At 37.3% G+C, this 12,260-nt stretch overlaps 1 protein-coding gene across 3 annotated transcripts; it reads left to right on the top strand.

Moving 5' to 3' along the window:
* The first annotated feature begins 3,608 nt into the window (after positions 1-3,608).
* Positions 3,609-11,932, top strand: LOC149048638 (uncharacterized). Of its 3 annotated transcripts, none has more exons than XM_089201333.1 (9): positions 3,609-3,767; positions 5,732-5,760; positions 6,212-6,370; positions 8,423-8,612; positions 9,045-9,107; positions 9,285-9,371; positions 9,501-9,593; positions 10,297-10,389; positions 11,267-11,932. In XM_089201333.1, the coding sequence occupies exons 1-9, from the start codon at positions 3,752-3,754 to the stop codon at positions 11,542-11,544; spliced, it is 1,008 nt and encodes a 335-aa protein (XP_089057459.1). In that variant the 5' UTR covers positions 3,609-3,751; the 3' UTR covers positions 11,545-11,932. The 3 variants fall into 3 exon arrangements, with proteins under 3 accessions (XP_089057459.1, XP_089057461.1, XP_089057460.1); XM_089201335.1 differs by having other exon boundaries at positions 11,283-11,332; XM_089201334.1 differs by lacking the exon at positions 3,609-3,767 and adding an exon at positions 3,774-4,030.
* Positions 11,933-12,260: the final 328 nt, after the last annotated feature.

Raw genomic sequence — 12,260 nt, 5'->3', positions numbered from 1 at the left:
AAGGTGTTTATAATTATTTCTCTGAACAGCTGCTTCATAAAGATATTTCCAGACATGTCTGGAAATGCAGAAATTGAAGAGCTGAAACAACTATGAGGCTCATCACCAAAAAACCTCAAAGGGCAGTCATCAAAGAGAGTTATGTATTTCAATACTTTTTTTAACATTTTACTTTTCATATACCCTGCTGTTCACAAATGTTGGGGTGCGGCAAATGTTCAGTGTTACCAGTGCACCACTATAGTACATTGATAAGAGAGAGATATTTCCCAATGAATGTTACATATTTTGCCCTTCCAAACTGGACAGCTTGCCATAAACATGTTTATGAGACTATTTCCTCTTAAAATTGTTCTGTGCTTACAAGAGCAGTTCCTAATGATATATTTTTGTCAAGTAAATTTTGCAATTGTATGATAAAATTAAAGATTAATATGTAGTTGAGACAAAAGAGTGAAAAAAAGTAGAGGTTGATTTGAGATAAACAACAGTTTACATGGACCATTTGATGAAAAATAAAAATGACGAGACTACAGTTTTTCAGCAAGTAAATCATAGTTAAAATAGTGGTAATGCAAATTAAAGAGAGAGGCTTAACTGAAAAATTTACATTTGTGTACTGATAAAGGTGATTCAAAAGGCTTCCAACAAACTTAAGAACATTATTTTTACAAGTATTTGTCACAATCTGACACCTGTCAATTAGAGAGAGCATAATAAAAAAAACAAGTACATTTTTTAAAAAAACAGAACTAGTCAATAATCTTACCGAAAGTATTATTTACTCTCATCGTCAATTAACTAATGTTCGAAGACTTACCTCTGTTCAGTAAGTAAATGGCAAGGAAAGTAATTGTGAGAAAATTCAATTTTTTTATCTTGAAGGTGCAAGAGTTTGCTTGTTTGTTAACTACAATGGTGTGTGTAAGTCTGATCTTTCCTCCAAAAAGGTTAAATTGGAATGAGACCCTTCAATGAGACACAAGGGGATTAAATGCACCTTTCTCTTATTGAGTTCATTCAGTTTCTGTTGTGCAGTTTACAGCACAAATGTCCAAATTGAACAGCCTTGGAAAGACTGACTTCAGGCTTCTTTGTAGTAGAACTGAAAACTTTACTTGCCTTTTCACTATGAACAAATTGTTTGAGAGAACTCAGATATTAAAAGAATGAAAGTTCCATTGATTAATTCAATTGTAACCAAATACCTCACTTTTAAATAACTGGGTGCTTTTTGTGAAGGATTAATATTAATTACAGATGGTTTTTAGGCCGATTGTCAACCAATTTAAAAACACTTTTGCTTTTACAAATTCATATCAAAAGCGATATTTTTCTGTGAACCAAAGTGATTTGAGAGAGAAAAAAAGAGAGGATTCATAAATTATTTATTGGCTTGAGATTGTGAACAACATCTTTGCTTATCAATATTGCCCGACCAGAAACACAAGATATATTTATGAAAAATGGCAACAAAGGTAGGGATGTACTTGGCAACTCGCGAAAGCATTACTGTCCCCAGTGGACAATTAGTAAGCAGCTCTACCAGACTAGACTCCACCCTATTCTCAGAAGGACAGTTCAAATGCAAGCAGAAGCCAAGAAAGCCTACTCCTCTCTCCACACAAGAATCAAACTGCTAAAGAACCACGCGGGCATCTAATACTCCATCTGGTACTAGGATCAAAAGAATCCAAGCCAAAGATCAAACTGTCGATGCACTTCAAGCCAAATTTGACAACATTGTTTGCAAGGCAGAAATTAAGTTGTTGGAAGCTGCAATTGACCATCTCTGCTCTAAAGAGAAATACAATCAGGACTCCGTCAGTGCCAATTCTGTTGATATCGAGGGTACACATAATGGAAGTGTGAGCTTTGAAATAATGATATTTTGGAAGATCAAGGCAGCAGCCTCTATGTTGCCGCTTTAGCCTTTGTGGAAGAGCTTTCTCAAGAAAGTGCACTCTCTAGAGCTTCTAAAGCTCTTCACGCAGAGATTAACATTAAGGAAAAGCCTAAAAGTCCCATTGACATGGACATTAGTGATGGTTTTGTGCCTTCAAAAACCTCAGTCTGTGAGATCGTTTGAAGTGAACTCCATCTTTCCTCTGGCAGAGCAAACCGAGTCAACACAATTTTATAATGCAAAGTTTCTTTCATCCAATCCAGTCCTTGTGGAAAGCAGAATGACAAACCCAGTGCCAAGCACAGTGGTAAGCCCTATTGGCCTAGCTTTTAACAACACCCATGAGGCACTCAAGACTGTCAGAACAAAAGAGGCCTCTAAGAGCACTTCAGAGAAATATTCGCACAGATGACAGGCTTTCAGTTTGTGATTGATCTTCTCCATCGGCCCATCAGGAACAAAATCTTACTAATCTGACTGACCAATATGTCAAAGCCCTAAGAGAGAACACCAACAATCAATTTAACAAGAGCCTTCCTGTCCTAACTGCATTCCACATATTTGATGTCACTGCCATTCCCAATAGATCTGACTTGGGCTTTAACCATTATGAAGTGGAAGATGTAGAATTCTGTCTGAACACTTCCTCCAGGGAGAGCCTTGGTAAACAAGTCAAGATTTTTCAGCTTTTACTTCAAAACACAATGTAACATAAGTATCATCCACCCACATAGAATTGAACATCCTTGTAACATTAACATGTTGTTTACTTGTGGTCTTTGCACCTTCTTTATAGCCTAAAGTTTGAGTTATCTCTCACGTTTGTGACAATTTCAGAGCCAAATACTGTTCCTTTTGGTGGAACAATCATACAGGTTGTGCTCTCTATTCCTTCTATTCAACATCGTTATAAATTGCTACTGAACTGATTTTTTTAATTACAAGGTGTCAGTGTGGAAACTGCCAATCAATGTAAAGGGAGGAATAAAACATCTGTTGCCAAAAAGTAGATGTGGTCAAAAGTAAAAATTTGGAGGATGTTACAGTGGAACAGTTGCAGACAGAACCCACATGTACTGTCCAGCATCCAGGGTTTGAGGCAGTGCGCCTCAATGTCTGGGTTCTGCCGACAGTTTGGCTACAGTACAAGCAGGAGTATGGCTCTTCCGCTTATGAGGGGCCTGAGCACAAGAAAAACCGCCACATTACTTACAGGCAACTAGTCAGGTAGTGTTGGGGTACCCTGGACAAAAACATCAGGGTCCCTTTGCCCACTTCCCAGAGCCCAACCAGCAAGAGGAGGACATAATATTTCAGGGGTTTTATTAGAAGCCGGGACCAGGGTACCGGCACCCGTCTACTCTGAGTACAGTACCCGCCTTCACAAAAATGAGGTCATGAGTGGATAAATAAAAGAACAATAAAAAAAACTGAGACTAACCGAAACATCTTTCCACAACTCTCCCGCTTTGCTAGCATAAGCTAGTTAACCAGGAATTGCATCTCCGAATTACAATCCTTTTTACATGTAAACTAATATTTCTGTGTCCGGATTAACGAGTGTTTTGTCAAGCAAAGTAATAAATTTCAAAGTTTGATCGCATCGCGTGTCTTCGCGAAACGAATCGCTTACGATATCAAAGTAGATACCAGGACCCCCTCTTGTCAGCTGTTGCATAACATTTGCACGTGACATTTCCAACATGATCTCGAGACCGAAATTACGATTATCGTTATTTCTAAATTGGCACCAAATTTACGGATATAGTAATTTCGTGGCACGCGCACGAAGAGACCTGTGTTCTAGGAGTAGCGGAGGCGGGGGCATGAGTAATTTATTCAAGAATGGCTGACACGTCCGGTAAGTAAATTTGGCTTTTGTCTTCGTCTCTTTTCGGGTCAAATAAGCAATATAAAGGTCACGGCTGGGGGAAGAACTACTTGTGACCTCGGACTAGTGCTACAAAGCTTTGTGAGCCAAAGAGGTCACCTTTTAGTGAAATATTCGGGGGTATTTCGAAACTGTTTGGTGAGGGCCGTATCCTTCGAACGCAGTTCATGTGCTTCAGCTGGCACCGTTCAGATCATTTTTTGAGGGGTAGAATAAATAGAGCTTAGGCGGAGGTATGGGTTATGTTCACATGGAATGTCTTTTTAATTGTAAGTTGTCTTACTTTCGCTATTATCTCAAGAGAAAAGGACTTTTAATTGCGCTTAAGTTGTTTTATATGTGTGCGTAGGAGATACTGTAGTCCTCACTTTCCAAAGACGACTATTTCAGCTAAGAAAAATAGAAACTCAAAGTAGTGCAATGCAGTTAGAGTGAATAGCTAACCTTTTAGGCATGTTTTTGCGTCATCGGTCTGTGGTGTCCTTCATAAATGGATAATATCCGTTATATTACTTTCATCAAACCTTGTGTTGTAAGGGTGAAAGTCGACTGAACGACATTTAAGAGATGTCAAGGTGTTTTCGGGCCCAATTGGCGAGTTTGCGCGAATGATGCCGTAATGTTAAGGAAATATCTAGTACACTGGTTACCCTAAAACACCGCAAAATAATAAACGCCTCTAACAAGCAGTCTACAAAAACAGTGCGGAATAAATCCTATGTGTATCAAATTTCTGTATGGGATTCAAATTTTCGCATTGCCAGGCCAAATTCCAGTTTTTTTCCATGGTTTTGGAAATATTTTTTTTCCGACATTTGCTTAATCGCCTTAATATTTGCATGGTAATGCCTTGATTTTTGTTTACATGGTTCTCTCGAGCTTGTGATTGGAAACAAATCTCTCAGCATTCTGTCTCGACTTGTGCTCGTAGATTATTTTTTACAGAATAAAATAAAAGATATGCGGCAAAGAATTGTACAAGTTTTATTTGTAGAAAATCATGGGATAAGTGATTTAATTAGGAATGAATTCAGCTGCTGCTGTTTACATATGGTAATTAATTAATCATCCAATGACTTTAACTGTTCAGAGGGCTTGTGTTTCACATGAGATTGTAAACAATTGATGCAGTTCATAGGGTTTGGTTTGTGCCTAAACTAAATTTTTTTTATTCCCTCAAAAAGAGGCATTTGATGTAACTTTGCTAAGTATTAGCTTTTGAAAGCCGGTTTTATTGAATTAGAACCTACATGTTAAGGGCAAAAATGAGTTGACAGAACTAAAGTAAGTCCTGAGGTGTTAATAATAATAGTAATAATTCCATCTTTAGCCAGGGTAAACCTGTCAGCAATCGCTGATATCAATGGGTGCCCTAATTCTTGTGAGATTGATTTAAAAGCTTCCGAAAGGTCACGGACTTAACTAGGTTTCTTTCTTACTTGTGCCTACTGACTTACATGAACAATGACATAGTGAATTACTCGCTAAGCCACTGTGGTAATTAGAACAACAAACATTGCCCTGTTTTGAAAATCTAGAGACACAGGACAGTAATTTTCAGAAATAGCAGGATGTCACAGACTTACTTACTTACTGGATTTTAACATAGAGGATAGAGTGTAGATACTCTAGCTGCTAAAACTGTGATATTCTTGCTCTCTTTATGGGTGCATTTTATTGTCACAAAATGAAAGATTTTGTTGATAACCTCAGGTGTATTCTTTGGGTACACTTGACCTCATGCTAAAGATCAGTAACCCGCATGAAGTATACTATAATCTCCAAGATTAACATAGTTTGTTAATTGGCATTAGATTTCTGTTACTCAGCACTCACATCCATACAAGACACATACTACTACTATATAGAAACTGTCAATTTTTGGGCTGTTTCGGGCATTCAAACTTTAACTGCATTCTAACCTCTCCATCTAGGAACTTCAACAGTGAAGAAGGGAAGAAAGGCAAGTGCCATATGTTCATGTACTTGTGTGAGCTTAAGATCACAAGATCTTAGGACCACAATTAGGTAGCTCAATGGGTGGATAAACTCATTTGAGCCAATTGAAATAGGTTATCAAAAGTAATTTTACAATTGTAAGAAAATTCAAAGCAGACACAAAATAGTTAGGGAAAGGTGCCTAATGGTCAGACAAAAAGTTATTATTCAGGATAAAATTAAAGGACATTCTATTGATGAGTTTGGCAAACAGGTTAGGTACCAAATTGTAATCTCATCTGAAAAATGGGATTAAAAAGTCTGATTTCTTGGTTGATCTTAACAGTATGACATCTGTTGTTGTTTTTTTTTTTATATTACATCTTTCATGTTCCACAGTTTACATGTAGATCCTTTTTTGAAGGTATTGTGAGAAATATTTTAACTGATTTTAGCTTCCTTTTTTTGGTCAATAGACATGCTCTGATTGTGGTGCAGAGCAGCCTTCGGCAAAGAGGCGGTGTGAAGAATGCTCAGCCATCTTTCCCAAGATCAGGAAGCCTGCACAGCTAGAAAAAATTAAAAAAATGGGACAAACAAATCTTACAATCCAGAGACGATTGATGGAAAAACGTGTAAGTAGCATTAAATGTAATATACACTGCATTAAAAAAAATTGGGCATCTTGTTGTTGATATCATCACTTCGTTAGATAACTTGAGTTACACAAACTTTTTCCTACATGTGTGATACTCTACCCTACATGTATATGTGTAGGAAAACCAAGAAAAGTTCCTCAATGTTTTCTTGTAAAAAATCAGTTACGCATATAACCCTGCCGAATTCATTATACCGTATTTATTCACTTATAAGGCGCACTCGGTTACAAGCTTCTAGAAGTTACTTGTTACAGTGCCCTCATTCTCAAAACAAAAGCGAAAAAGTCACACATTACAAACCATAGCAAGAAAGTCACACATGGAAAATAGCATAAAAGTCACACGTTTGAATTCACTCAAGTCATCCTTCTCAGGAGACAATGTTTTAAGTTATGAATACTAATTGTTCCGCTTTTCCCTTTATAAACAATACTCATCTGGCAGATCTTTCATTGATCAGTTGCAAAACTCATCTTAATCTTCGAGCATTCGTTCAGCGTACCGTAAATTTTCAGTAATTATGCCAAGTACCCTGGCTGGTACACGAAATGGAAACGTCGCCATGCTATTTCCATGAGAAGTAAGACGACTTTGGCTCCGCCGACATGGAAGACAAGGTAGTGGAATTCCATCGCTTCGTGTCGAGAGCCAGACAGCGTTGCAGCTAGGAGTCCAGCCACATCCTGAACATGGACGAAACCCCAATGAGATTCGAGTTGCCAGCCACAAGAACACTGGAAACCGAACAGTGCCCATCTTATCCTGCGGAGGCGATAAACAGAGTTTCACGGTCGTCCTAGCAGTGAAGGCGAATGGTGAGAAACTTCCACCGAAGGCTATTTTTAAAGGCGTTCGTCAGCTACGAATTCAGGTGCCCAGAGGAATGCAGGTTTCTGTACACAAAAAGGGCTGGATGGAGGAAGAAGGTTTGTTCTTTTTCCTTTATCATTCGGAGTATATAATAGCGGCCACGACAATTTCCTCGAACGATTTGTAGCCAAGTTTGCCATATTTCGTGGGAGCGAGGTTTGGAATTTGTTCGATTGTTTCTAACGTCAATATTTCAAGCGCATGCTTTTTAGCACGTTCGCTGTAGAAAGTCATGTCTTTAACTGTTGCCTAATCACAGTTTGTCTTTCTAACTTATAGGAACCAAGGATAGGATTCGGAAAAATCTTCGATTTACGCCTGGGCATTGGGGATTTCTAGTTTGGGGTTTCTTCCGCGCCCATTTAATGGTGCAGTTGAAGACCTACTTGACAGACAAAACGTCGATGTTGCCGTAATATCCGGTGGGCTCACTCTAGTTCTTCAGCCCCTGGATAAGTGCATCAATAAGCCACTCAAAGCAAAGGTCCGTGCGCAATACGAAACCTGGATGGTTAACGGCCCATTTACTTACACGCCCTCCGGAAAGAAGCGAGCGCTCAGTAAAGAGATGGTGTTGCGGTGGATCGATCGAGCATGGAGAGAGATCCCAGTTGAGTTGATAACTAGATCGTTCAAGTCCTGTGGCATCAGCGATGCTCTCGATGGAACTGAAGATGATGCGGTTTGGGATGACGAGGAAGAAGAAGCAGAGGACATAGAAGAGCGGATCGACAACGAGTTCGAGAGACAGCGAAGCCGAAGACGACGAGTAGCTGAGCTCAGCCCAGCTTTCAAACAAATGGTTTTTTTCAGAGCCACCCCGGTTCTTTTTAGAACCAACAAATCTGATAAAGTCAATGGTCAACGTTGGATATGTTTTGTTTATTAATTTACCGCTATTTATTTACATACTCATTTCAGTTTATTAAGGAAATTTGGAAAAGTTATATTTTGTGGCGCGAAAATACTCGGATATAAGACGTACCCCAAGTTTTGAGCAGATTTTGATCAAACAAGCATATTTTCTCGTAAAAAGTGGTGCGCCTTACAAGTGAAAAATACAGTATGTATTATGTATTACATGCATTACCAGATTGCATGATAGTAGTTCTTGACACTGAACACAAAAAGCTAGCTTTGATCTTTACTGTACTCTAGGCTGATATTCTAAACGTGAAGCACGACTGTGATGTTGTCATCATGATGCAAAACAGGCATGGTGATGGTAACACCATAACTGTGTATGGCACTGCTGGTGCAGGGGTTGCCTTCATTGGAAATAAGAGCAACAAAAAGATTTCAGAAGGTGGAGATGTGGCATTAATGCTGTTTAAGAAGTTTCTCAAAGGTGCTGTAAACCAATACTTTTCCATTGATAATATAGAAGCTCATCAGATCTACATACTTTATTAATTACCAAAACAGACACTTGCACTATATTTATTGAATACCAATGTCAAGTTACTATTTTATCATCATAATATTTTTGTTGTGGTTGACAAAAAAAAAAATGTGCCAAACCAAAAAAAAAAAAAAATAAAGCAAACTGATTGGCTGCATTAATTTTGTAAACATTATCACTTTGAATCTTAATGATGTTTATTAATAAAAGTGAATTGGCAGTGAGAAGTGTATCCCTCCATCTCAGCACTTACTCATGTTGCTTTCCATTAGCAGGTTAGCAAGTTATGTAATTCCAATTTCTATGTAATCAGACTTGACCTTCCTCATTGTATATTAGTTTGTAATGTGACTATTGGCTAACTTCTTCTTTATTTAGATTACTATTCAAGGTCTGGCAATGAACATTTGACAACTGCATCTACCTCTAATGACTCCACAGGTGAATTGCCAACCTCTTCTCTGGAAGGTGGTTGAACTGTTTCTTCCTAGGCATTTGAATTTAATATGTCAAAAATATTTGAAATATTAGAGTGCATCTAATCAGGTTTTACAATAATTTACATTGTATGTTACACCCCAAATCTATCTCTTGGGGATTTCTTGCTCACACATTTAGATCAGTCTGAAAGTTCTAGCAATTGTGCAACTCCCAAAGTGCCAAATGAGTTGTTAACTGCGGCCCCATCTACTCTCTGCAATGCAGGTTTGTTTTGTTCTTGTTTATTTTTGTTTCCTTGTTTCTACTTTTGTTTAGTTTGTTTAAGGTTCCCTTTTTTGGTTACTATTGAGCACCACTTACACATTAAGTTCAATATAACTACCTGATACTCAGATACCAAGTCTGAAAGTGAAGAAGTTGGAGCACTAGATAGAGGGCAAGACATAACAGCTGGGGCAACAGCGGAATCCAGTTCCCCAAATAATGGTTTGTAATGTTTGTTTGTATGCACTGTAACAACTTATGCAAAAGTATCTACAAAGGTAACATTTTAGGATTAAGTTCTTTCTTAAAAATTATTGGTGATAATTCAGTGTTAGCATGTATATTGAATTTTGCTATCATACCACAGATCCATGAAATCTTCAAATTGATGTCCCATTAAAGATAATTAAGATAAAAAATTATAACCAAGTGGACTCAGAAAAGGTCACTATGCTACTCATTTTGTTTCATAATATTAGTACAGAGTTGAAGGTGCACTGTCAATTGTAGTTTGGGAAGCTAGGGAAACAAAAGAGTCAATAGTAGTAAAAGGTTTAAAAATTCAATTTTGTTCTTACATTCAGAGAACATTTCACAGGCATTGCATGTTTGGCTGCAAAATCGTCCTTTTTCTGTGTAATAAGATTTGAGTATGCACCATAAATAGCCTATTAAGAAAACCCATCATTTGATTTGCCAAGATATCCAAGTAGGTCAAAGGGAAGTGTAAGGGCACTTTTGGTAATTTGAAGAATCCAGAAAAAGGTAACGCCTGCTTTACTGATGTTGTAAACTGGGGTTAGTTTCATTTGCAATGCAAGCCACTTTTTAGCTTGTTTTTCTTATGTTGTTTCTTTTTTTTTTTCTGGTTTTTGTTTGAGCACCATGTATGGATTTGGAACAGTCTAATTTACTTGATTCTCAGATACAGATTCTGAAAGTACAGAAGGTGGAACACCAGACAGAGAGCAAGACAGAACTGTTGGGGCAGCATTAGCTTCCAGTTCACAAAATAATGGTTTGTTTTGTTATGGAGAGCGCCCATATTTTTTTAGAGTGCGTTGCGTTACATAATTATTGAAAATAGAACGAAGAAGTTTCTAGAACATTTAGTCATGATGACTAAGCGAGAACTTTAAGGAGAACCTTCTAGAACCGTGACTCAGCATATTTTTGTTATGATGTAATCATAGTGTAATGTTTCTAAAAATAACAATATTACAGATCTCTAGAACATTCTAGAACTTTTCCGAAAGATATATAAGGAGTCACACTAGCTTAAAGAAATAGGCCTTTTAGTGAGCTATAACTGCTGTTGCGAAGAGCCCAGAGGAGCGAGAGCCGGATAGAGTTGTTTACTGGAATTGAAAGCCGTGTGGAAGGCTACGTGAGAGAAAGAATTACGGACGTCGACAGTTTGTTAAAGATTTTCAAGAGAACTGTGAGTTGTGCGGTAGTGCACTGAGATTTAAGTGATATTATTTGTAAAGGGCTCTAAGTTATAGGGATACTGATTGTATTAGCATTTATATCGCTCCGTAGATAAGTGAAAAAGATAGTTATTGTATTGGTTGTCGATATCGCTTCGTAGTTATTACGTTGGTCAATAAAGTAGTTGAGTTGTACGAGTTGTATCTTTCTGGCGGTTTGGAAAATACCGTAACAGTTTCAATTGTTTGTTTTTCTTCATTGTAGCAAATTAAGTACAAGTCACAATAAATGCATAGTAGTATTGTTTTGTAAGACTTTCTAATGTTTTCAGCAAAAACTATAATTTTCTTCAAGACCTGTGTACATGTACATGTTAAGTTGATCTAGTAAATAGTATGCTATGAAATCCCTGTTGGTTGCATATTAATTTTTTATCTTATATTCTGTTTTCTCCATTTCAACAGTGATGGTGGTGTACAGACGTGACTCAGTTGTCATGGCAGCTGGCCATTTAGAGGAACATCGAAGAGAAATTCAGGGCAAGAGAGTACCAACAGATCACGTTTGTGTACTGTTAACAGCAGCAAAATCTAATGTTATGGCGCCATTTATTGCTGGCGATCCAGATGAAAACTCTTTTTTGGAGAAAGGAAAGTTTTTTGCTCTTCCTAAACAATTTATTTACCGAGCAAGTCTTCTGAATGGATCACTTCAGTTGGCACCATATAATGCTACACCTTAAAGGGACAGGAAGGGCTAATAATGATCAATTTTTGTGTCAAATTGAGGATCCAAAACATAATTTTAAAGAAGAGTACAAAAAACATGTCATTGACAAAAATACATGGTATCATCATTCATTTTTAGAGATTCTGCGTTAGAGTTAGCAAGGTGATATTGCAACAGCAAAGTGAGGTGACAATGTGAATCATCTAATTGTCACTAAAAAGCTGTATTTTTAGGGTTGGAAGATGATGTCACATGACACAAAAATGATTATTCTTAAGCCTTCCTTGTCCCTTTTAGTGCATCTAAAGTTTTTTTTTCTGAAAGATATTTTAAACTGTTCTTATTTAATTATTGCAAAATATTTCATTCTCATCATTTCCTATGTTGTGTCTATCAAAGTTTATTATCAAGATAGTTTTTGAGTAATTAGTTCATATTTAAAACCACCATAACCAGATTGTGATCAAGTATGTAAGATTTTGTTCAAAGCAAGAAAGTGGTATTTCACTCACTCATTGCTGTCGTAGAGATGACTTGCTGTAATTTCTGAAATGCTTGGTAATAGGGCATGTGGATGGCTAAGCAGTCTATGTTTCTGTTCTCAGTTATGTAATGTAAATATATATATGATAATAGTAACAGCTATAATACAAAAATAGTATATTCTGGGTTGCAGAACTAGAGTAGTTACAGTTCTGCCAAAGCATGTTCTTTCATTGATAAAGTTCA

This window comes from Pocillopora damicornis, chromosome 3 (assembly GCF_964200805.1).
Source record: "Pocillopora damicornis chromosome 3, jaPocDami1.2, whole genome shotgun sequence".
Classification (NCBI taxonomy): domain Eukaryota; kingdom Metazoa; phylum Cnidaria; class Anthozoa; order Scleractinia; family Pocilloporidae; genus Pocillopora; species Pocillopora damicornis.
This window is presented reverse-complemented; position numbering and strand designations above follow the sequence as displayed.